The sequence below is a fragment of the Grampus griseus genome, assembly GCF_964374135.1.
Source record: "Grampus griseus genome assembly, chromosome: 5".
In the NCBI taxonomy this organism is placed as follows: Eukaryota; Metazoa; Chordata; class Mammalia; order Artiodactyla; family Delphinidae; genus Grampus; species Grampus griseus.
The window spans coordinates 45,337,095-45,363,386 of record NC_138998.1 but is presented as its reverse complement, the minus strand read 5'-3'; the positions used below and the strand labels follow the sequence as shown (position 1 = coordinate 45,363,386).

General features: G+C 35.6%; 1 protein-coding gene across 2 annotated transcripts in view; it reads left to right on the top strand.

Moving 5' to 3' along the window:
- The window catches only part of ZBBX (zinc finger B-box domain containing), a gene marked incomplete at both ends in the record, with an annotated part of 104,919 nt that overhangs the window by 58,761 nt on the left and 19,866 nt on the right, over positions 1-26,292 (top strand). The window contains 6 exons of one of the 2 annotated variants that reach the window (XM_082654160.1): positions 6,973-7,093; positions 16,114-16,223; positions 16,604-16,704; positions 17,889-17,968; positions 19,750-19,889; positions 24,945-25,249. In XM_082654160.1, the coding sequence (XP_082510286.1) occupies positions 6,973-7,093; positions 16,114-16,223; positions 16,604-16,704; positions 17,889-17,968; positions 19,750-19,889; positions 24,945-25,249 (857 nt within the window). Of the gene's footprint in view, positions 1-6,972; positions 7,094-16,113; positions 16,224-16,603; positions 16,705-17,888; positions 17,969-19,749; positions 19,890-24,941; positions 25,250-26,292 lie in introns of both variants that reach the window. The other variant, XM_082654159.1, reaches the window with a different exon arrangement.

Below are 26,292 nucleotides of genomic sequence, written 5' to 3'. Positions count from 1 at the left end.
TAATGTCAAGATATCACACACCTTATTCCCAATTAAAATCTGATTTTTTACTAAATAATGTTCTCTCTTTCAAGTATTTTTCCTACATTTGTTCATGATACATCAATTTTGTTAGTACTTCCAAGACTTTATTTGTATACTCTGTTTTAGCATGTACATCAACATAACTCTCATTGACTATGTTATTTTATGTGCTCTTTTATTTGTGCTTTCACATTTTGATGTATTTTTTACTTTTTTACTCTGAAAAGGATTAAGTCTTCTATAGAAATACCTTTTTGATTGTCCACTTTGAAGACATAGTATTTAAAAATAATAGAAGAACTCATATGTTGTAGCTTTCCTCTATAGGCTGAAGATTGTGGATAAAGATGCTTAAATGGAATTGAACTGCCTGATTTCAAAGGAATCATGGAAACCTGGAATAGTAGAGGCCAGATGTTGGCATATCATTATCAAAGTTATAGTGGAAAAATTACCAAAATAAGGGGCAAGGAAGACTAGTAATTAGATTGTTTCAGTTCACAGAGATCTGTGGTACTAATTGGAGTATATAAGAATGAAAAAGTTTGTATAGACTCCTGTTTTTCCTATCTGAGTAGAAAATTTCCATCCTGATGCAAAGAGACCCAACTTGAGCTACCATACTGGGGATTCAGAGTTTATTATAAAGTTCTCAGCCCTAAGCCACACCACAAATCTAAAGCCCCTTGAGGTAGAGGCTGGGTCCTTTCGCAGGATTTTGTAGTGTGGTCACAGGGTACACTATGAATCTTCCTCTAAGCTTTCACTACAGAATTTATGGCTATTTACCAGGATAAACATGCACTGAGGAAAGGCAATGCCCAGACCTTCAGAGGGGTTATTAGATTCTGGGTCTGAACTGACAGTTAGACACCCTGGAGACCCTAAGTACCACCATAATCCACCAGTCAGTCTTAGAGATTTATGGAAGTGGAATGATAGATAGAATCTTGTCTTTATTCTGTCTCATAGTGCATTGGAACTGTGGGACCATTATGTGGTTATTTTTCCAGTCTTGATTCTTGGAAACGGATATACTTAGTAACAGGAATAATGCCTGTGTTGATGGTCTGACCTGTGACATGAAGGTTGTTATGGTAGTACGTAAGTAGAAGACCCTAGAACTGTCTCCCTCCCTTGCCAATGTCCATGCTAATAAAATACCATGCCAGAAGCAATACCTGGGGATTGCAAAGATTAATGCCAGCATCAAAGACCTGAAAGATGCAGGAATACTGCTTTTTATTATATTTCCATTTACCTTACTTATTTGGTACAAAAGCCAATGATCTTGGAAAATGACTACAGATTAGAGTAAACTTGATCCGATGATGATGATACAGGTCACAGTCGCTTTTCTGGATGTAGTGTCTTTGCTGGAGAAAACCAACACATTCTCCATGGTTGGAGGAGGGAGACAGCTATTGACCTGGCCTAGGGGTTGATTTTTCTGTAAAGTGACACATAGTAAATATTTTAAGCTTTGAGGGCCATTCAGAAGGGCCATACAACTTTGCCACTGTATCATGAAAGACAATATATAAACAAACGAGTGTGACTATTTTCTAATAAAACCTTGTTTATGGATACAAATTTGAATTTTACATAATTTTCACATGTCACAATATATTATCCTTCTTTTGATGTTTTTCAGCCATTAAAATATGTAGAAACCATTCTTAGCTTGAAAGCCATACAAAAGCAGTGGGCCAGATTTGACCCAAGGGCTATAGTTTACTGCTCCTTGACATATCAGATGTATTCTTTTTTATTTCTATTAATAAATATAGCCAGAGATCGTTTGATATCATATGGGTTACAGTATACCTTCACAGTCTTGCTTCAGACCTACATTAGCTCTCCAGCTTTCTAGCATTATATAGTCCCAAAGAACCTTGCTATTGCACAAAAGCTATTGCCCATTAGATTGATGGCATGATGCTAAGTGGATCTTGTGAACAGGGAGTATCTGTTACAGAATGATTATATTGGACCCTTTCCATCATGGGTAGGGCAGTAATTTGTCCTCATGGGAAAAGCCACATATTTCAGAAAAGGATTTGCCTTCTCTTCCTGTAGTGTATCTGCCAGCAGAAGCTTTATTTGTCACTGTGGTGTCTTACACAATGAGGGTCTTCGATCTAGACACTCATTTTATTATGAAAAAGGTATAGGAATAAGCTCATACTCATGGAAGTCACTCATCTTACCATGTGCAGCACTATCCAGCTAGCTTGATAGTTTTGTGGAACGGCCTGCTGAAGGTTCAGTATGGGTTCCAGCTGAGAAACAACATCTTGTGAGTTTGGGGTGCTTTTCCTACAAGGGACTCTATATTACATGAAACTCCGGCAAAACTTCTATTAAACTGGAAGCTGAGACTACCCACTGCCATTTGGGGCTCATCAGCACTGAGTTAATAGTCAGGAAGGGTCACTGTACTGACCATGTTGTTTGAGCACAAGTATGAAGGAAAAATTAGATTGTTATCATACAATAAAGAAAAGATAGACTTCATCTGCAAACCATTCAGTGGCATACTTAATTTTTCTGTGTCCAGTAATAATGTTCATTGGAAAAATATGGCAAGCCAATGAAAAGAGGGCTTCTATGGTCTTGAATCTTTTGAGAATGAAGATTTTAGTCACTCTACCAGGTAAAAGGGGTTGGCAGGCAGTAAGGTAAACAGAATGGGTGGTGAGAGAAGGAGGCTATGGTAAACAAATCAAGGTAGGCTTCAAAACCAGCTACAAAATGAAGAACCATGGCAGCTAAGTTTTATATTGAGTAATTGTTTTTTTTCTCCTCTCTTTTTCCTGATACCTAATATGACATATACTACTGGTATCTAACATTTAAATTTAGTTGGGAGTATCACTAAATTGAAATCTCCCTCTGATGCATAGTGGCTGTAGAACTTTGTGTTCCCTGTGCTTCAGACATGAGTTAGTTTAGTTTTGTTTTGTTTTGTTTTCAGAGGAAGAGACAGACAGACAAATGGATGCTTAGATGCAAACTAAGTAGACTCTGTCTCTCCAGATCCGTTCTTTCCCATTTCTGCCCTACTCTGTGCCCCTAGAGGTTGATCCTTGGAGGCTGCATCACATGAACTCCCTTGTTCTCTGGCTTCTGGTTGGGTTTGACCAGTTGGAGACACTAGCAGAACGTTGAAGGGTGAGAAGAAAGAGGTAGAGGTATTCACTCTCCCTCTCCTTTATGTGCTGAGATTTTGCAGTTACTGCTTTGTCTGCATATATCATTAGCTCCACTCAGATGACCTTTCTTCCACAGCCATTGCTTTCCATGACTACTTACAACACTTGCCTTACTTTGTCCTCTCAAGCCTAGAGTTGGTAACAGTTCTCCACTATTTTTAGTCTCTGAGTGCTTCAACATCACTTGTTCCCTTAACCTTAACATGATTATAAGTTAGTCCCTTCATTTGATCTTCTTCAAATTACCCCTTTGAGTTTTTTCTTTCCTGTTAGAACCCTGACTGATAATTAAAAAGGGATTTCTAAGAAGCCAAGATTCAAGTTGAAGGCTAGAAAATGAGTTGGAGAGTGGAGACAAATTAGAATGTACAAAGGCTCCATGGTGAAGAGAGCATATCGTGTTAATGGGACTGAAGGTAGATGTGCATGGCTGGACCTCAGAGAGCAAGGTTGTAGCACAACAAGCTATAGAGGAATTACATTTAGTGGCTTGGAAAGACAAGGCTACAAACAAGACAAAGTGTGGCATAGATATAGGAGGAAAGTTGGTAAAGTGTATTATCATAAAAACCCATGGAGGACAGTGTTTTTAAGTAAAGAAATGAGGTCAGCAGTGTGATTGCCATGGAGAAATCATTAAGATGAGGACTTCTGTTGATATAATATGTGATTTTATTTTGCCTCAGAGTATTATAAATGTGATTGTTTATGTGCGTGTATATTATATGTATGTGTTTGTAAATATTTTCCTTTCCCTAAGATATTAAGTAGATAAAAAGAACATTTATAAAATTTATATACCTTATGGAGAAAAACAAAACAATAAGAACCTGTTCTCTTCCTCTTCCCTCCCCTCTAAGTGATTATCACTAGCCTGGATTTGTATTTTTTCATTCCCTTGATTTCCTTGCAGTTTACTGCATGTGTGTATCTCTAAACAATATATTGTTAAATTTGCATGTACTTAAACATTGTGTAAATGGAAAACTAGTATATGTACTCTTTTTCAACCTGTTTAACTTATTCAACATAATTTACTGAGATTTACCCATAAAGATGTGCATAGTTGTATTTCATTCATTTTCCCTGCTTAAGAGTCTTATGCTTAAAAGTCTTCTTTATATGACTACACCACTGTTTACCTGTTTAAATATTGATGTTTGTTTAGGTTGATTCCCATTTGGGGTAAGAAAGATGTAGAAGTACTTACTTTTCCTCTCCTTGATGTGCTGAGATTTTGCAGTGACTGCATTTTCTACTTATGTTACAGAGCAGCACTTAGATGACCTTTCATCCACAGCCGTTGCTTTCAGTGACTTCTTACAAATTTCTCCTACTTTGTCCTCTCAAGCCTAGGGTTGGTAACAGCTTTCCATTATTTTTAGTTTCTGAGTGCTTCAACATCACTTATTCCCTTAACCCTACCCAGCAAACACTGCTGTTTTGAATATTCTTGCACAGGTGTCCTAATACACATGTGTACACATTTCTAGGTGTCTCTTCCTGGGAGCAGAATAGCTGGGTCATAGGGTGTCTGTGTCTTTAACTATACTAGGTTAACCTAAATTTTCTTTACCAGAGTATTTGTGTTAGTTTATACTCCTCTCTGCAGTATATAAATGGTTTGGCTGCTTCCCATTATCACCAACACTTTAACTGTCAGTTTTTAAAAATTTTTGCGGGTCTGATAGAGATGAAATTATATATTTCATTTGTGTATCTCATTACAGATGACATTGAGTATGTTTTCCTGTGTTTCTTGGCCATTAGCTTTGAATTTTCAAGTGTTCTAGTGATTCTGTTATTGATTTCTAACTTGATTACGTTTTAGTGAACTGTAATTTCATTTCCTTCAGTGTGAAAGGCAAATACTTCCAATGGCCTAGAAGGTTCAATGTAATCTGAAGTCCCTATCTCTGTGATCTCACTTCCTATTACTCTCTCCCTGGCTTGTTCTGTTTCAGCCACACTGGCCTCCTGGCTGTTCCTTAAATACCTTGGGCAAATTTACCTTAAGACTTTTAAAAGCATTGTCTATTAAGGAGAATACCCATCATCCCTTCAATATGAACAATGGGACGTCTTACACAACTTCACACAAAAGGTAGCTAGAGAACCATTAAACAAGGGAGCAAACCAGAACCTCAGTTCCATAGCTTGTGTGGCATTGTTCAGGGAGACATGACTCATGAATCCATGTGTTCTAGATTTGTTTTTTGTTTTTTTTTTTTGTGATATGCGGGCCTCTCACTGTTGTGGCCTTTCCCGTTGCGGAGCACAGGCTCCGGGCGTGCAGGCTCAGCGGCCATGGCTCACAGGCCCAGCCGCTCCGCGGCATGTGGGATCTTCCCGGACCGGGGCACGAACCCTTGTCCCCTGCATTGGCAGGCGGACTCCCAACCACTGCGCCACCAGGGAAGCCCTAGATTTGTTTTATGTAAGCAATTTGAAACAAAACTTATCCTGCTGAATGCATTACGTAGCTAAAGTCTCTCTTTCTAGAAAATATCATTAATCTGTTTGCCAGAAAGTCTAGTTATTAGCATATTCACAAGCAAGTTAACCCAGGCTACCTGCCATCTTTATTTCCTGGGAATGTGCCATTGGTGATGGGAGAAGAGTGAGTCCCAGGTCAGCTGCTTCATCTCCTTCCTCCTCATCACCCTTCTAGACTTGGGGGTTATCTCTCAAGCCAAGCGACTCTTCTCCATGACCTGGACAGAAAAAAAAGTGAGTCCTCATTTTTTTTCTCTTTCGGCTTCCCTGCCGGGAAATATTTTGTTTTCTTATGAAAAGGAGGACTCACAGTGGAGGGCTCTCCTTTTTTCTATGACTTGCACTTGTCCTTGACTCCTACTCTTTCAGTTCATGCGTTCTGATGGTGGTTCCCAGAACATCCTCCAGTTGCTTTCTTCAGCACTGCTCTACACTTTGGGAGGAATAGGAGTGGGTGACTTACATTCTTTTGGTTTATTTCTATTGCTGGCATTTGGCTGTTTCTAAAAGCTATTTATTAAAAGCTGCAGTATGAGCTTGGGATTATTCTCTAGTTTCAGTCTATAAAAAAATAATTGTTTCCGTCTTTACTACTTCTCTATCTTCTCCCACATTTTTCCTCCTGTTGTGGTCATTATGGAGAGAGGGCTAATATCTAGGAGGGTGGAGAGACTAGTAACTCTGTGTTTATGCTGCTTTCTTTCCCAGAAATCTCCATCAGTTTTAAATATCTTTGAATGGTGGTTTTAATTTAGTAGTACTTCAGAAACATCTTAAGCATCTGGAAGTAAGTTGCCATGTAGATATAAATTCATGAGGACAGTTGTCTCCTCCAGGTGCCATTTTGAGTTATTTATTTTCTGTTTCCCATAATGTGTAAATATTATTGTCAGTGGCTCTAACACATACCTTTATGTGTGTGTGCATTTATAGAATATATAATGAATCCATTTGTATTTATCTTTATCGTGTAAAATAATTAGTTGCTTTAAAAAACCTTGTGAATCATAAGATTTTTTCATTTCAAGAAATTATTGAAGAAAACTATCTATACAGTAATATAATAAATCACCAATATTTAACACTTTTGCATCATTTAAGCCTAGAACTATTGATTATACAGACAAATATCAAAGCACATTTGCCTCAAAAATGGTGAGTTCTATATCTTGAGAGAAGATGTGGTAATTTGTAGACTAGGGTACCTTAATTATGCATATTATGTTTATTTTTATAGAGTCATTGGAAGAATGTGAAGTACAAACTAATCTGAGAATTTGGACAGAACCACTTATGATCGAATTTAAAGAAGATAGTTTATCCTACATGGAAAAATTATGGCTTAAAAAACACAGAAGGTATTTTCTGATTTTTTGCATTATTAATAAGAAATGTGAAAGCTATTTACGATCCGTGTGTGACATGCTTTTTTGTAGCAATGTTATTTATGCACTTCACATTTGCATAAATAATTTTAAAGCAATATTAAATCCCTGTGAAGCTTCTACCGTTCTGATAAGAATTTTAATTCTATTTATGTATGTAATGTGTGATTGATTTAGGGTTTGCCTTGAGAAGTGGAAATGTGTATGTGGGAAACAAGGCACAAATATGGTATAGAGTTTAAAAATAATAGCAAAAATAATGTGATAAATGAAAGCTTACTTTGAAGAGGTAATTTTTGAGCTGTACTCTTCAGAAACTTTTAAGTTACTTTTAAAGTTACTTTTAAGTTAAGCAGACCTTTGATTTTATAGTTTTATTAATAGTATTCAAATATATTTTATTCAAAGGCTATATCATTAGATGTAGCATTTCATAAGTGGTTTAAAAGTTAAATATCAAACCAAATTGATGACTGAGTACATGTTGGAGTCATGCATAATTTTACCATGATATAAGAACCACATTGGGAGGTACCTTCAAAGGCCATGGTCTCAGTTTCCCCTATAGCAGTGCTACTCACACTTCATTGTGCCTATGAATCAGCTAGAGACTATGGCAAAATACAGATTCTTCTTCAGTAGGTATGGGTGGAGCCTGAGATTTTGCATTTCTGAATTTCTGATAGCTCCCATGTGATACTGCCGTGGGTAATGCTAGTCTCTGAACCACATTTTGAGGAGCAGGGTGTTAGAAAACCTGTCTAGAATGTACCTGAGGAGTGGTTTTCGAGCCCTTGCTTCATTCACTTCCAGTCATACAAAACCATCTCCCGAGATGACCCACTCCATCCTTGGAACATTCTGTCTCCTATGATATCTCCTAGTGAGCTGCAATTTTTTCTGACTAGTTGCTAACTTGGTCCTAATTCTACCAATTAAACCAATACTGAGCCAATTGAATCTCTCCTCTTCATGGTATCCCTTCATATTTTTAAAAATCAGCCCTCATGACTTCCTTGAAGCTTCTGTTTGACAGGTTACCATCTGCCCCCACACCCCTTCAGCTGTTTTTCATGGGCAGATTTCTTTTCTTTTAATTTTTTTTTTAATTTTGAAATAAGACATGCAATCAAGAGTTGCAAAACAACATGAAGAATTTCCACTTGCATTCATTCAGCTTTTCTAATGGTAACATCTTATATAATCATAGTGCATGTATCAACACCAAGAAATTAACATTAGTACAATATAAATCACTAAACTACACACTTCATTTGGATTTCACCAGTTTTTGTCACTAACGTCCTTATTCTGTTTCAGCATTCAATTCGGGATCTCACATTGCAGTTTTGTCCTATCTCCTTATCCATTGCAATTCCTCAGTCTTCCCTTGTCTTCATGACCTGGACATGAGTACTTGCTGGGTATTTCATAGAATATACTCAGTGTGGGTCTATCTGGTGTTTTTTTGTAATTAGATTGAGGTTGTGCATTTTGAGGAAGAATGCCACAGAGAGGGTGCACCCTTCTCAGTGCATGATATCACCCGATCATACTATCAGTATATCTCATCACCTGGATGTTAACCTTGAACACATGGTTAATGTGGTACTCACCAAGGTTCCCTGCTGCAAAACCACTCTTTTCCTTTCATAATTAACATTGTGGTCTGTTCAAGCTGTCAGAATACCATAGACTGGGTGGTTTATAAACAACACACATTTATTTTTCACAGTTCTTAAGGGTGGGAAGTTAAGATCAAGGTGCCAGCAGACTTGGTGACTGGAGAGACCCAGCTTCTTGGTTCATAGAGGGCTGTCTTCTCACTGTGTCCTCACAGGGCAGAAGGGGTGAGAGGTCTCTCTTGGGGAGAGACTAATCCCATTCATGGGGGTGCTACCCTCTTGACCTAATCACCTCCCAAAGGCTCACCACCTAATACCATCACCTTGGAGGTTAGAATTTCAACATATGAATTTTGTGGGGACACAAACATTCAGAAGAGAGCTTTCTGCTCCTTGCCCTCCACCAGTTTATGTCCTGCTCGCATGCAAAATATGTTCATTCTATCCCAATAGCTCCAAAAGTCTTAACTCCTTCCATCATCAACTCAAAATTCTGAAGTCTTAATTCTAAAGTCTTATCTAAGTATCATCTAAATCAGATATGGGTGAAATTCAATGTCTGATTCATTCTGAGACAAATTGCTCTCTAACTGTGAACGTATGAAATCAAACACGTTCTGTGCTTCCAAAATACAAAAGTGGGACAGGCATAGGATAGATATTCCCATTCTAAAAGGAAAAAATTGGAAATAAAAAAGAAGTAACAGGTCCTGAGCAAGTCTGAAACCTAACAGGGCAAATGCTATTAGACCTTAAATCTTGAGAGTATCCTCTGCTGTCCAGGCCCACTGGGATAGAAGCCCCACTTCTGGACACACTGAGGCAGCAGTTCTGCCCCGAGCTTTGCCTGGCAGGGGCTGGGCCCCCAAGGCTCTGGTTGGCTCTGCCCTGTGGCTTTGAGTGGCCCCATTCCTAAGATGGCTCTGAGCTCTGTGACTCCCTGGGCTTGAATTGTGTGGCTGGTCTAGTCTGGGGTCACAAGGGCAGCCTTGCCCCCAGGGATTTACTGGGCTGTTGCTCTAATGGGGCTCTCTGTGATGGGAGAGATAGCCCTGATGATTTCTGAATTGCCTTTGGGATCATTCTTCCATTGTCTTGGATAATAGGTCATATCTTCTGTTTAGATGGCTAACTGATCTCCCTGTGAAATGATCCTTTGGCCATATACTTCCTATTCTCTCCTGTATAGGTTGTGTCATACTTTTCAATATAAATATAAATAGGCTGAGAATGTTCCAAATCTTTAAGTTTTGCTTCTCTTTTGATTAATTCTGTCTTTAATTCATTCCTCTCTTCCTTGCATTTTGTTATGAGCAGTCATGAGAAACCAGGCCTCTCCTTCAACACTTTGCTTAGAAATTGCCTCGGCCATATGTCTAATTTCATTACTCACAAGTTCTACCTTCCGTAAAACACTAGGACATGAATGCAATTCAGCTAAGCTCTTTGCCACTTTATTAGCAAGGATTGCCTTTCCTCCATTGTATGATAAATTGTTCCTTACTTCCATCTGATACCTCATCAAAATGGCATTTACCATCCATATTACTACTGACATTCTATTCAGGATTACTTCGGTATTCTTTAAGACTATTGAAGCTTTTTCTACAGCTCTCTCTTTTTTTTGAGCCCTTACCAGAATTGTCTTTAAAGGTCTATTAATAGCAATGTAGCCTTTTCCTAGCGTGAACTTCAGACCTCTTCCAGCCTTTACTAATTAGCCAGCTCCAAAGCTGCTTTCACATTTTAAGGAATTTTATAGCAGCACCCCACTTCTGGTACCCATTTCTGTCTTTGTCCATTTGGGATGTTATAACAGAATACCATAGACTGGGTGGCTTATAAAAAACAAACATTTATTTCTCAGTGTTCCTGCGGTTAGGAAGTCCCAGATCAAGATACCAGCAGATTCAGAGTCTGGTGATGGCCTGCTTCCTGGTTCATAGGAGAAATCTTTTCATGGTGTCTTCGCAGGGCTCTCATGAGCCTCTTCTATAAAGGTGCTAATCCCATGTGGGGACTCTGCCTTCATGACTTAATCACCTCCCAAAGGCCTCATCTCTTAATGCCATCACACTGAGTGTTAGAATTTCAACATATGAATTGGGTGGGGTAGGGACTTAATCACATCACAGTAATAAATATTTTAGGGGAGATACTTTGAGATGATGCAAAATTCTGTTTTTCTCTAAACTTTCATCTACTAATTTTAGCATTTGTCAGTGGATTTTGCCTGTAGCAGTTATTACTCTGCTGCTCTAGTGGGGATTTTCTATTTCCTCTATTCCTTCTACATTTATTAATTGGAATTCTTCAAGGAAGAATATCTCTTTTCCCACTTTGGTTTATTTATTCAATTGTTTATTTATGTGGACTCATGGATATTTATTTTATTTTGGATTAATAGCCAATACGATTGTCATTTATTTTTTGACTCAAGTTCCTGCTTTGATCATTGAGAGCTCCTTCAGGTTGACTTCTTGCTTCTTTCAATACGTTCTTGCCATTTTTTGTTTGTTTGTTGGTTTGCGTTGAACATCTCTTTATTTTTCTAGCACCTGAGATGCATTTTCCTGTCCTAACCCGGGAATCATCTTTCCAAGGAAACCTGATTCCTTTTACTGGAGACTGTTATTCAGAAACCAAGATCTCAACTTAGGTGTGCACCTTGCTACTCAGGAGTCACAGACCCTAGGTTTTCTCAGAGAACATCTAGGAGATACATGTATATATACTAACCCAGGATACACACACAACTAAATTTACTTCTGTACCTGTCTACCTGGATATCTATTAAAGTAAACATGAGTTCATATTCATACATCCAAGCCAACATCAACTGGTTCATTTACATTCTCCCTTTGCTTATTTGTGGTTTCTTTCACCTGCAGTGAGAATCCTGGCTCTCAGTATCTATAATATATTTATTAATTTATCACCCTTAATATATGTGTGAAGTAGTTTCAGAATCTCTAACGAATTTCACTGTGAGAAACATTTACCAATTAGAGTACACTGTGTATAGTGCTTTCTACAGTATCCAGTCAAAATCTTGTTTTCCAAAGTTGCTTAGGCCGTGGCACTCATTACTTTCCCATCTCCTTTAGAGTGGTTCTACCATTCTTTGGGGTATGCCCATATCCTGAGTACTTTTTAAAATTTGAATAAACTTGTGTACAGTTCTGTGGGCTTTTGCCAATGCCTAGAGCCATGTGTTCACCACAGTACTGAAGAATACAGTTCCATCACCCCATAATCCCTCATGCTTCCTCTTTCTTTAGTCAACCCTTCTTCCTCAACCCATGACAACTGTTGGTCTGTTTCCATCCTTATACATTTGCCTTTTTCTGAATGTCATGTAAATTAAATCATAAAATATGTAGCTTTTTGCATCCTTCATTTAGCAAAATGCATTTAAGATTCAACCATGTTCTTGAGTGAATCAAAGTCTGTTCCTTTTTAGGGTAGAGTAGTATTTCATAATCATGGTATATATTTTATCCATTCATCTGTTAAACAACATCCTGCTGGTTTCTAGTTTTGGGCAATTATGACTAAATCTATTATAAACATTTGCATATAGGTTTTTGTTTGAATATAATTTTTTAATTCCCTGGGTAAATACCTGGACCGGGATGGCTGAGTTATATGGTAAATATATGTTTATCTTGATGAGAAACTGCCAAACTGTTTCCAAAGTGACTGAATAGTTTTGCATTTTTTTCTGTAATGCGTGAGAGTTCCAGTTGCTCCACATCCTTGCCAGTGCCTGGTATTCTCAGGTTATTTTTTCTTTTGATGGTTGTTTTAACAGGTGTGTAGTTATATCCCATTGTGGTTTACGTGGCAGGGTTTTAAGTTCATACATAGACTATTCTGGTTATTCCTATGTAACTATTGTCCAAGTTGTCTGTATCTCTTTTAAAGTATTATGTCCATAACAGTCTTTCAGGTGTGAAACTTAGTAGTGTATATCTGTCAATTGCCTCTTTCTAGCTTAGGAATTAGTACATAAAAGTAATCCCAAGGTCACTTATCTTTTTTAGTGGCTGCCTTTCAAGGCCCTTCACACTGAGTTTCCTATACAGTAAAAGAAGAACACTTTTGTTAAATGACTGACTTCATTTCTGCCTATAATTGTCATATTTTATAAAAGGCTTAACAGGCTTATAAATATATATTCTATTGCATTTTGTTTTTATATCACTTTTCTGATTTGGATAGTAATGATTTTTGTATTTTACCTGCCAATACGTAAGTGTTGATACACCTTAATAGCAATCTTAATATCTCCAGTGGTTCTTTTTGTTGTAGTTGAGATAACATTGTTTATAACATTATATATATGTTTCATGTGTGCAGATTATATTTCACACTGCAACCTGCTCACGTATACACTGCAACCTGCTCACGACCAAAAGTTTAGTTTCCATTCGTTACTGTGCAGTTGACCACCTTTACTCATTTCACCCTCTTCTACTCCCCTTCCCCTCTGGTAACCACTAATCTGTTCTCTGTATTAATGTGTTTGTTTTTGTTTTGTTTTGTTTATTTTTGATTTTTTTATATTTCACTTATGAGTGAAATCATTTTTCTTTCTCTGACATTTTTCACTTATACTATCAAGGTCTATCTATGTTGTCACAAATGTCAAGATTTTATGTTTGCTTATAGCTAAGTAGTATTCCCTAGTGTGTGTGTGTGTGTGTGTGTGTGTGTGTGTGTGTGTGTGTGTGTGTGTGTGTGTGTGTGTATAACCACATTTTTATCCATTCATCTGTTGCTGGGCACTTAGGTTTTTTCCATATCCTGGCTACTGTAAATAAAGCTGCAAAGGGGTACATATATCTTTTCAAATTATTATTTTCATTTTCTTCAGATAAATACCCAGAAATGGAATAGCTAGATCATATGGTAGTTCTATTCTTAATTTTTTGAGGAATCTCCATACTGTTTTCCATAGTGGCTACACCAAATTACATTTCCACTAACAGTGTATAAAGTTCCCTTTTCTCCATATCTTCTCCAACATTTGCTATTCCTTTGTGACGATGGCCATTCTAGCAGGTGTGAGGTGATATCTCATTGTGGTTTTCATTTGCATTTCCCTAATAATTAGTGATGTTGAACACCTTTTCATGTGCCTGTTGGCCATCTGTATGTCTTCTTTGGAAAAATGTCTATTCAGATCCTCTGCCGATTTTTAATTGGGTGCTTTGGGATTTTTGTTGTTGATTTATATATCTTAGATATTACTTAGATATTAGTTCCTTATTAAATACATGATTTGCAAATATATTCTCATTTGGTAGGCTGTCTTTTCATTTTGTTGATGGTCTCCTTTGCTGTGCAGATGCTTTTTAGTTTGATGTAGTCCCACTGGTTTATTTTCTCTTTTGTTTCTAGTGGTTCTTCTAAATGCTAGGAAAGTTTCATGAAAGAGATCATACAATTTGGATTTAGAGTATTTTAAAGGTGGATATTAAAAATTAGCTGGTATTTCTACTCCAGTTCCCCTACTCTTTTTATTATATGTACTTCTCAGTTCTAGCTGATCATCAGAAGCATGGGGGGAGGTTTTTAGAATGCTGATTTCTCCTCCTGGCCCCAGACAGACCTAAAAAATCAGTGTTTTTAAGGATGGGTATGAGACTCTGCATTCAAAAAGATCTTCTCTGGTGATTCTGATGCAAACAGCCTAACACTGATTCACAGTGTTAGAACCATTCATCACAAGAATGATTTGGTCAATTTGGTTTCCCCAAATGAATTGGTCAATGCTCAATACATATTTGTTTAAATTTTAAAAGAGGAAAATCTGGTGAGGTAATCCTATTCTAAAGCATATGTCATATTTTATTTATGTGGCTTGATCTTTTGACAAAGCAATTGTGTTAGGGTCCCAATCCAGAATGTAGAGTTAGTTTATTGACTAACTAGTTGTTTGTTCATGGGCAAATCACTTTATTTCTCTTGGTCCAAATTTTATCACCTGAAAAACATTGAGTTTGGAATAAATAATCTAAGGGACCCCTTCAGCTCCAGTGCTCTATTAACTAGACTCTCTAAGTCTTTGGTTCAGGGCTTTCCTCCTAAAATTAGGTAAGTTTTCACTTCATGAAGGAGTATCTGGATATTAGTACATTTATGTGTATCAGTGATTGAATTTTTAGTACAGTATATCTATGTCAAACTGGAAAGAGGCTGGTGACCAGATGCTAGTTTGTCTTTGAACTTTACTCTTTAATATTTTCCATCATTTAATTAAATTTTGGATGTAAGATGACATGCTCTTCAAAGCTGGTTAATATATAAATATTTTGGAGTGTTCTGATATATACATTACATATACTGGGGAAATGCACATAGTCACAGTTTGCCAGGAGATCATTAAATTTTTAGTACCTTTGCAAATTGTGAGAGAGGCAATATAGAGTAATGATTAAGAACATGGGCTTAGGGAGGCAGACTGCTTGAGTTCAAATTGTCTTTGCTGCATTTACTACCTGAATGACAGAACAAGTTGGTTTACTTCTTTGTGCTTTAATTTTCTCATCAAACTTAGATAATATTAGCACCTATTTAATATTCCTGTTAAGATTCAGTACCCCAAATTGTTTAGAACATAGCCTGGTACATTTTTTGTATTATTGTCACCAGCTAATATTATTAAGAAGGCCCTGACTTTTATATGGGGACTCAATGAGCATGCATAATCTAGAAGAGCTGTGCGGTTTAAGGGCAGTTAAAAAGTGACTCCCTTCACCATTGTTTGGGACTATCCTTTGGAACCAAATGCACAAGGCCTCTAAGAATTCCTGTGCTTCATTGCCTTGTATGTGAGACAGGCCACATCAGACCTCATTGTTAATTAGATAATAGATGCTACAGCCGGAACACCTCACATGCTTATCGTGGAAGCCTATTTTATTACGCGACTGGCTTGGTGGAAGTTCAGAAAAATGTCTTCAGTTCTCTTAGAACTTATCAACATAATGCCAAGTCTGTGAGATACAACACACATTTGTAAATTAGCTTTTTAAACAGTGTGATATGTTTCATGGATTCCATGTGTTTTTTTGCAAAAATACCGAATTCTATCATAACTTTGATTTTCATCCTAAAGGAAAAACAATAAGATATGAAATTAAAAATGTTGTGTGATGTTAATTTGATTTATAAAATTATTTTAGTAGATTAAGATTATGTTATACAGTTGTACTTTTCTTCTGTGAATTAGAGGTATGGCTATGGTTTTCATTATTAATTTTGTAGACTCACTTGTTTGTGAAATAAATCAAGATCTTGTCTGGAGAAATTTCAGATAATGTACTTTAGGCTTTTAATTGCTTCTTTCTTGTTTTGTAGAACTCCACAGGAGCAACTTCAAAACATGCTAGTGGACACCTTTATACCTCAGTGTAAAACCGGTAGTGAGGCACAGTGTTCTCAGAATGAAAATGATGAAGATAGTGATGGTTAGTTCAGCCTTAATTAGATATTTTCAAATTTACTATTTCAAATTATATACACTGAGCATTAATCAGCATCTGCTTTTCATTTTCTTTACTGTATCATTCTCAACTGCACTGTGTACACTTTATCTCCAGATCAAAATCATGCACACTCTCCTTGCCATTCTCTAGATTTACTTTGCCTTAGTTTAAATAGTTTCATTTAAAACTCGAATGTTAAGTAAATGTGTATTTTACTTGAACTGGGAAAATTGACAGTATTTATTCCTTTGTGTGGACGCACAGGAGAACATTCTTCTTCTATTGTTGCCTATGTTATTTGAAGATGAATTATCAGGTAAGGTATATGCTTTGATGATATTATTTTTAATCTTATTTTCTAGTTGAAGATGTCAAAATACAACCCCCAGCTCTTTTTCTGCCAGTAGAAGAATTAAACATAGAGAGACCTGAACCATCTCTAAAAATAGTCGAACTGGATGATGTAAGTTCATAATGACCACTCATATTACTTAACAAACAGGAAATTCATAACATACAGTTACGACTACATGTTATTTTCAACAAGATTTCTTGTTGAAATAAATTTACAAGTATATAACAAGTATTATAAATTTATAAGTATTTGAATTTAAATATGCTGACAGGAATACAACAGACTATTATTTTAATGTAGACAGTAAATTTGTGAGCTAAATTGGTATTGTGTCATAGTATGGGAGATGAGAAGACGTTTCACTCTTTTAACTTGTAGAAATGTAGTTTAGTGTTTGTTTTATTTAATTCTCTGTGTTATCAGGCTTTTTAACAAAGACTATTCTCATTATATGATATTTATTTAATAAAATTTGTATAAATTTAGTCTGTTGAATGTCATTTAATATTTTCTATTTAAAGGAAAAATAGTATTAAGATTTAAGGGATTTAGTATAATAATAAATTGAATACAAACCTCTAGAAGACACCAGGTAGAATAAGCTGCAGCTAGAGCCAGTCAGAGCTAGAGCTCCAGGCTGAAGGGTTAAGTTGTGATAAACTCAGTGCATTTCTGACTTTCTAGTCCTCTAGTAGCTGAGTATACCCCCTGTCCTCAATGTTGCTCTTACTATGGTTGTCACAGAGAAGGACTACAATGAGGAAGTACCTTTTTAAGTACTACTTTCTTCTTGAGGTTAATAGCTTCTGCTGTGTGTGTGTGTGTGTGTGTGCGTGTGTGTGTGTGTGTGTGTATGCCTGGCAACATTTTTATTTCTGCTCTGGATAAATTGAAGATTCTGAACAAATAAATACATACATGCATGTGTATTTGTGTGTGCTCTTCATTAAATTGTTGATGCATATGGTATGACATGCTGGCCAGAGAATGAAAAACATCTTAATCACTGATCTACTTGGCACTTAGTAGTTACAAAATAAAACCTAAGTTGTTATATTTGGTTCTGGGTGTGATAGTAGTGATAAATGTACTGACACAGCAAAAGCCCTCAGCAAATATCTGTTGAATTTGTTTAGTTCTCCTAGAACTAATGCTCTATGGCATATAGTCAGAGAGCTCATGACATTTCTTTGTGAGAAAAAAAATTCTCTAAATATTATACACAAATTAGCTGGTTAATGTATTATAAATTTGTTGAACATACTAATATTATACAACATGCGTTTAATAAGACTGATGAAACAGAATCTGAAGAACCGGGAAATGTCGTGCCTTATAAAGTTGAGTTAGCAGATGCAGACAGTCAACAAAGGTAAGATCTTTCTAATTCACTTTTGATACTTACTAAAAACTCACCAAAAATTAACTATCTCTTGAGAAATTCACAACATAAAAAAATGTGACTTTAATGTTAGAATATATTTTATTTAAGCCATGTTTAAATTTAGGTACAATATTGCTAATATTTATCAGCATTCAGTAATTAGAAAATTTTCTATAATGATATGTTTATACTCTTACCTAATATCTGGATTATTTAATAGATGCTTCTGTATTTAGGAATTGTTATTATTTGAAATGGCCTCCCAAGTCATATATTTCATATGAACTTCCTTACTTTCTCCAAAGATACTCTTTGGATTTTTCTTCAGTTTGTTATGAACCCTAAATAAAAACAGGTACGTTAATAAGTTGAGAGACAAGAAAATCCCCCAAACTATAGATTACTTCCTAGGTAGATTTTACTGTGTGATAAATTAAATAATGAATTATAATGATTCAGCTTGTAAATTTTTTTTAGAATTTTGTCATTTCCAAATGAAAAATAATATCTAGCTGTATCTGTTAGTAATGCTAAAAATTATTCTAAGTCCTCTTTGCTGTTGAAACTTTAGCTAGGATTTCACATGTTTTGACTACAAAGCATTAAGTTGGGTAAACAGCAGAATGAAGTTCCTATTAAGTAGCCCCTACACCGATTCTTTGTTTATATGTTCAGATCACCTTAGGCCCCTGTCAGCACTTTGGAGCAGCAGTGGGCCTAAGTGATGCCCTCAGACCCGAAAAGCCCCACGTTTGGACACATAGACCCAGATATTTAGCAGCAAATGTGCTTTTGGCAGGAGACAACCTTATGGTCAGTATATAAGAGGTTTATATGCACTACTGTATCCCTAAGGAAATGGATTTCTACTCTCAAACTTGATTCTTTTATATATCTTATCACAAGTCTTTGCTTTGACCTCCATGTTAGACAAGGCAGAGAAAGTTACTGATTACAGTTGCAATAGTTTTGCATCTTGGGTTTGGAGGTGCCCATAGAGCGTCTTTTCTAAGAGTCATAAAGCATCATAAGTGACACAAGAGGACCTTTTTGGTTAAGCATGATCCATGAGTTTTTATGATGGTACTATGTAGAGCTTACATAAGGCTATGTAAGGCTTTTGAACCTACACCACATAAGGCTTTTGAACTCATATAGTTCATGATGAACAAATAAAAAGTTTATTTAAGCAGTAAAACCTTGATTTCATGAGCTTGATGAGATTGAAAGATAACTCTCCATTTTTAGAAGAAAGACCATGAGAAACCAAACTTATTTCAGAATTTTTTTTTTTTTTTTTTTGCGGTACGCGGGCCTCTCACAGTTGTGGCCTCTCCCGTTGCGGAGCACAGGCTCTGGACGCACAGGCTCAGTGGCCATGCCTCATGGGCCCAGCCACTCCGCGGCATGTGGGATCCTCCTGGACCGGGGCACGAACCCGTGTCCCCTGCATCGGCAGGCAGACTCTCAACCACTGCACCACCAGGGAAGCCCCTATTTCAGAATATTTTTAACAAGAAACTGTCAATTAAAAATTTGTAGTTAAATCAGGTTTGTCCCAGTTGCCTATTTCCTTTAAATTCATAATACTGTTTAGTTACTTGTAGTTCAGAATTGTCCACAGTACGTTGAAGCAAATATTAAATTAATGTGAATAACCCTATTCCCTTAAGGTTTTACTGTATTTATTTTAATAAGCTGGGTCTTTTAACTTTTTTATATATAATTTCTTTCAACTCTATTCTTTTGCTTGTCCCTAAACATGAAAGTTGCACATTTCATGATTATCAGAATACTTTTCTATATGAAAATGACATCCATCAACATCATATTTTCACCAAGGGAAAAACACACCTCTTACATCTTCATCTGAGCAACAACTCTTCTTATTGTAAAGATAACTCAAAAGGTAACTTTTTTTGTTGTTGCTTAATATTATTAATGGTGAATGTTAGTAACTGAATAAAACCAATAGGTATTGCAGTATGTAAAAGCTTTGCCTATTTTGCTGTTCATTTTAAACCCAGAAGATTTAGTCCTCAGGAGAAAATTGGTTGAAAATACATAATTTTCTATCAAATACTCTTTTTGGTCAATGGACAATGGTATTTGTATTCAGAGGAAAAAGCAGCCGGTATAGGACTACTCTAAAAGTTATTATGGACTGAGCTAGCATTTAAAGGATTACATAGATGGGCTTTTAGTGACAAAAGTCTGATTGACACTCTTTTGTCCTCCCTCCCTTGCACTAAATCTTTTCCTAAAATATTTAAGTTTGTGTAAAGTTTCACATTAGTGATAAAACCAAAACAAATCATCTGTTTATATATCTACATTGTTATTACTAGTAGTACCCTTGGGATCTATCGATTAGAATACTGTGTGCTAATGTCTGGTTTTAATTTCTAGATGCTGAGATCATCATTTAAAGACAGTCATAGCAAAGCATCCTGGCCTGCGAGTCAGGTTTTGTTTTCATTTCTGCCTTAAATTGCTGTGTGACCTTGAACATGTCACTTCCTTTCTTAGATCTCACTTTCCGAAACTAAAATATGGGAGCTAGATTATTTCTAATCTGCTTTTATCTACTTAGGATTTTATATTATCTACTTAGGATTTTCAGAAAAACCAATAAATATATCTTATGTGAAGAATTTTAGAGATGCCAGAGATCATTATTTAAAGTGACTAGTTGTAAAACTGATGATTACCTTTTCATTGGGAAACAGATGGTAGAGAGCAATGATTTGTAGTCATCATGCTGGTTTTAACATTTTCAGCTACGAAGCCTCTAAATCATATGACAATGAACGATACCCACGTGGGAATTTAGGACATTACAGGGCTCCAGGTCTAAGCCAGAAGGTATTTTTAACCTACCTGGAGCATGGAGTTCCAATTGCCTTTGGGAAAATGCTGAATACAAATGCCCATTAAGTGTTACTTTAAAGATACTTAATTTATTTGAATAGACTTTATTTTTTAGAGCAGTTTTAGGTTCATAGGAAAATTGAGCATAAAGTACAGAGTTCCCATATACCCTCAGACTCCACAAACTCATATCTTCTTCCACTATCAGCATCCCAAACCAGAGTAGTACAAATTACTTAACAATACTTTGTTAAAATCAATGAACATAGACACATCATTTTTACCCAGAATCCACAGTTTACATTAGGGTTCACTCTTGGTGTTGTACGTTCTCTGGGTTTGGACAAATGTATAATGACTTGTATCCAACATTATAGAATAATACAAAGTAGGTTCAGTGCCCGAAAAATCCTCTGTGCTCTGACTTTTCACACAAACTTCCCTGCTAACCCTTGGCAATCACCGATCTTTTTACTGTCTCCAGTTTTGCCTTTTCCAGAATGTCATATAGCTGAAATCATACAATAGTCTTTTCAGATTGGCTTCTTTTACTTAATAATATGTATTTAAAGGTGCCCCGATGTGTTTTCATGGCTTGGATAGCTCACTTCTTTTTAGTGCTGAATAATATTCCATTGTCTGAATGTACCACAATTTATTTATACATTCACTTATTAAAGAACATCGTGGTTGCTTTCAAGTTTTGGCAGTTATGAATAAAGCTGTTATAAAAATCCATGATTGAGTTTTTGTTTGGACATAAGTTTTTAACTCATTTCGGTAAATACCAAGGAGCACAGTTGTTGGTAAGAGTATGTTTAATTTTGTAAGAAACCACCAAACTGTCTTTCAAATTGACTTTACCACTTTTCATTCCCACCAACAGCAAATGAGTCTTCCTGTTTTTCAAACCCTTGCCAATATTTGGCATTGTCAGTGTTTTGGATTTTTGCCATCCTAATAATTATATAGTGGTATTTCGTTTTAATTTGAAATTCTCTAATGACGTATGATGTTGAGCATCTTTTCATATGCTTATTTGCCATATATATCTTCTTTGACGAGGTGTCTGTTAAGGCCTTTTGCCCATTTTTTAATTGGGTTGTCTGTTTTCTTACTGTTGAAAATTTTAGAGTTCTTTTGTATATTTTGGATAATAGTATTTTTATGTATGTGTTTTGCAAATATTTTCTCCAAATATTTGGCTTGTCTTCTCATTCTCTTAGCAGTGTCTTTCACAGAACAGAGGTCTTTAATTTTAATGAAGTCCAGCTTATCAATTATTTCTTCCATGGATCCTGCCTTTTGTGTTGTATTTTAAAATGTCATTACCATAACCAAGATTGTCTGGATTTTCTCCTATCTTCTAGGAGTTTTACAGTTTTGCATTTTACATTTAGGTTTATCATTCATTTTGAGTTAATTTTTGTGAAGAGTGTAAGGTCTGTGTCCATATTTATTTGGGGACGTGTGGATGTCCACTTGTTCCAACACCATTTGTTGAAAAGACTATCTTTTCTCCACTGTATTGCTGTTACTCTTTTGTCAAGGATCAGTTGCCTATATTTAAGTGAATCTGTTTATGGATTCTCCATTCTGTTCCATTGATCTATTTTTATATTTTTGCTAATACCACTTTGTCTGGATTACTATAGCTGTGTGATAATTTTCAAAGTTGGATAGTGTCAATCATTCAATATTGTGTTGCCTATTCTGGGTCTTTGCCTCTCCATATAAATTTTAAAATCACTTTGTCAATATATATAAAATAACTTGCTGGGATTTTGATAGGGATTGCATTGAATCTTTAGATGAAATTGGGAAGAACTGACATCTTGACAAATTGAGTCTTCTTATCCATGAATATGAACTAGCCCTTCACTTATTTAGTTTTTTGATTTCTTTCCTCAGAGGTTTCTAGTTTTCCTCATGTAGATCTTACATTTTTTTAAGATTTATACCTAAGTATTTCAATTTTTTGTGTGCTAATGTAAATGGTATTGTGTTATTAATTTTAAATTCCACTTGTTCATGTTGGTGTGTAGGAAAGCAATTGACTTTTGTATGTTGACCTTATATCCTGCAACCATTCAATAATCACTTAATAATTCCAGAAGTTTTTGGTCAACTCTTTTGGATCTATACATAGACAATCATCTAATCTGTGAACAAAATCAAATTTATTTCTTCCTTCCCAATCTGTACACCTTTTACTTCCTTTTCTTGTCTTACTGAATTAGCTAGGGCTTCCAGTACAATGTTGAAAAGAAGTGGTAAGAGTGGACATCTTTATCTCGTTCCTGATATTAGAGATAAAGCTTTTAGTTTCTTATCATTAATTATGATATTAACTGTAGTTTTTTTTTTAGGTAGTCTTTATTAAGTTGAGGAAATTCCCCTTTATTTATAGTATGCTGAGAGTTTTTATCATGAATGAGTGTTGGATTTTGTTGAATGCTTTTTCTGCATCTATTGATATGATCCTGTGATTTTTCTTCTTTATCCTGTTGATGTGACAGGTTAGAATAATTGATTTTTGAACGTTGAAACAAGACATCTATTTTTTATGACTTAAAAGGGCTTCTAATGAGACTAAATTAAATCATATCTGTACTTTCTGTATTGCATTTTAAACATTATTAAGAGGCTGTGTTCTCACCTTTTTAGCAGCAATAAATCCTAATAATGGAATTTTACAATCTTGCAAAAATATTGTAGAGGTTCGTTGTAGACATTTATACGTAGGAAATGGCAGCTCTATCCGCAAAAATATTAGATTCAGATAATTTCTTTTCAAGTTTAGTAGGAAAGTACAGCATTACCATGAAAGTTTCATTAAATTGAGTAGCTTTTATAAAGTTTTTCTATAAAATATTTCTCTGACATACAACTTATTGCATTTCTCACAGTACTTGTGCAATTTAAGAGGTGATATTGGAAGTGGAAGTTCTAAGTACTGTGTGTAATTGCTGAATTGTATAAACATTTGATTGCAACAAGTAAGTCCTTTGGACTGTAAGGCAGAGTTTGTATCACTGGAGACTATTTTAGTCATAGCCCCTACTATTTTCACAGTCTGTTTATAGAGATAAGACATGTATATTGGAAAGAGAATACGGGATAATCAGATGAAGCTGTATTCAGCCTGGATAAATGTGTGTGTGTGTGTGTGTGTGTGTGTGTGTGTGTGTGTGAGAGAGAGAGAGAGAGAGAGAGAGAGAGAGAGAGAGAGAGAGAGAGAGAGATAATGAAAGCAATATGGTACAAAGCTTTTTAAAGAATTTTTATTCTTAAGAAAATCTAGAACAATGTTTCATAATCCTGGTTGCACATTATAATCACCTGGAGAACTTGGTGGAGGGGGAGAAAAACAAAAAACAGTGCTTAAGTCCCACTGTCAGTGTTTGATTTAATAGTTTGGGGTCAGGACCATACGCTGATGGTTTTAAACAGTACCTTCAGATGATTCCATTGTGTAGCCAGGTTGAAAACCAGTGATCTAAACCAAGTGATTTTTTAAAGCAGACATAATGAGGTGGGTGACTAATATAATTTTGCTCATTTTGTAGTTTTTCAGAGGCAGGTGTCCCAGCTTAAACATTTCTGTGCCCCTAAATGCTGCTGTTCTTTCATCTGGCAGATTTCCCTTTGCCCTCTCCTCATTACTAGTCATGCTAAGCAAAAGAGGTAAAATGTGGGAAATAAGGTTCCCTCTGTATTATTTCTCATAAGTTGCTGATATAAAACTTGAGTGAGAGAGAGGGTAGGAAAGTGGGAATTGAACCACAGGCTGAAATAAAAATTTGCATCAATTTCAAGATTGCATTAGAAAACAATATCTTGTCCCCCTCCATTACTCTAAATAATTTAGGCTTGAATATATATATATATATATATATATATATATAAAATTATCATTTATGAACATAAGCCATGTAAAAGTATTTTAACACTGAGAACTCAGTAAAGAAACATTGGTTAAAAAAATAGTGTTTAATGATAAAGGTTTATAGCACAGAATTTTTGGCTAGTGAACAGTTTAATCAATTTATTTGTTTATTTAACTTTTGTAAATATGTGTTTTCAACAGCAGGAACTTCAAGTGCAGATTTTGGTGACATTGTGAATCCTGATGCTTACTCTCCTGCTGTTGAAAAATTAGAGGAAAACAGCTTTTTTGAGAGAAATTTCAAAGAGGACAGCATAGATATAGAAAGTAGTCAAAAGTATGACGATTCCTGCATATCACTTGAGAGCAAGGATTCTTTGCCAAGTACAGATTTGGAAGAAGCCTCCTTTAAGGGGAAATTATCTCAAGAGGACAAGGAATCCTTGGAATTTAGCAATCTGCATGAGAGGCCAAACTCTGAAGATTCTAAAACTACAGAGTCACCACTGGTAAATATCAATTATGTTTATTGTATTACAAATTTTATAATAAACATAAAAAATTCATATTGACACAATATATTCTTAAAGGTTACTTCCTATTGAATTTACAATGTGTGACCTTATAGTTGAAGAGTAACTCACATGGGAAAGAATATAAATGACTTGCAGAACAAATTCTAATATGGTAAATGCCATTATAACAAGTGATTTTCTATGACAAATAATTTAAGGCCCACCTCATGCACCATAGTAAGAGTGCTGTTACTTTTCTAAATGAAATTCATTATTATGAATAATTTACTGTAATAAATCCTTTCTAGCTTTCTACTCTATAGTCACTGGTTAAAATGAGAAAAAAAATGCAGTTTTGTAGATAAAACCAGTTTTTGTGCCTTAATGTAAATATAAGGTTGAAAAGGTAATTCTTCAGGAATATGGCTAATAAAGAAATAGGGGTGTAGTTTTTGTTTCTTCTTAGAGAAAAAAAGATAAAGCAGTTCATTATTGCATTATTGCCAAATTTAAAAACTATATTTGAATCTCTGTTCTATGTACTAAAAATCTTAAGTAATTATGATTATTAATAATAAGTTATTTAGAAATTGGACAAGTCAAATGTTAAATTATTTGGAAATTGAGGAAGTCAAACACTTTAACAAGACTTTACAGTCATTTGTAATGAATCTCCATGGTGCCTAAACTGAAGGAGGGACCAAAAAAGTTGAAGAATGAATATTGAGTTGCTGCTACTTCTGCTTAGGAGTTTGGATTTCTTTGCCCACTTAGTGACAGGTCTTTTTCCTTTTCAAAGTGAGATATTAGAATTGAGACCTCTGCAAAAACCTTAGATCCCTAAAAGTCTGCTCAGTCTCTGAAGGAATACACAAGGAGACATACTCACAGGTACAACAAGATGAAAAGAAACTGATTTTTGCAGGGGATCTGGCCCAAGTCAATAAATATCTTATCTGAAAAATGGAAATCTTGGACTTTAATCCAGCATCAGTTTCTTACTTGGAATATGCAAGCCAATACATTAACACTAATAT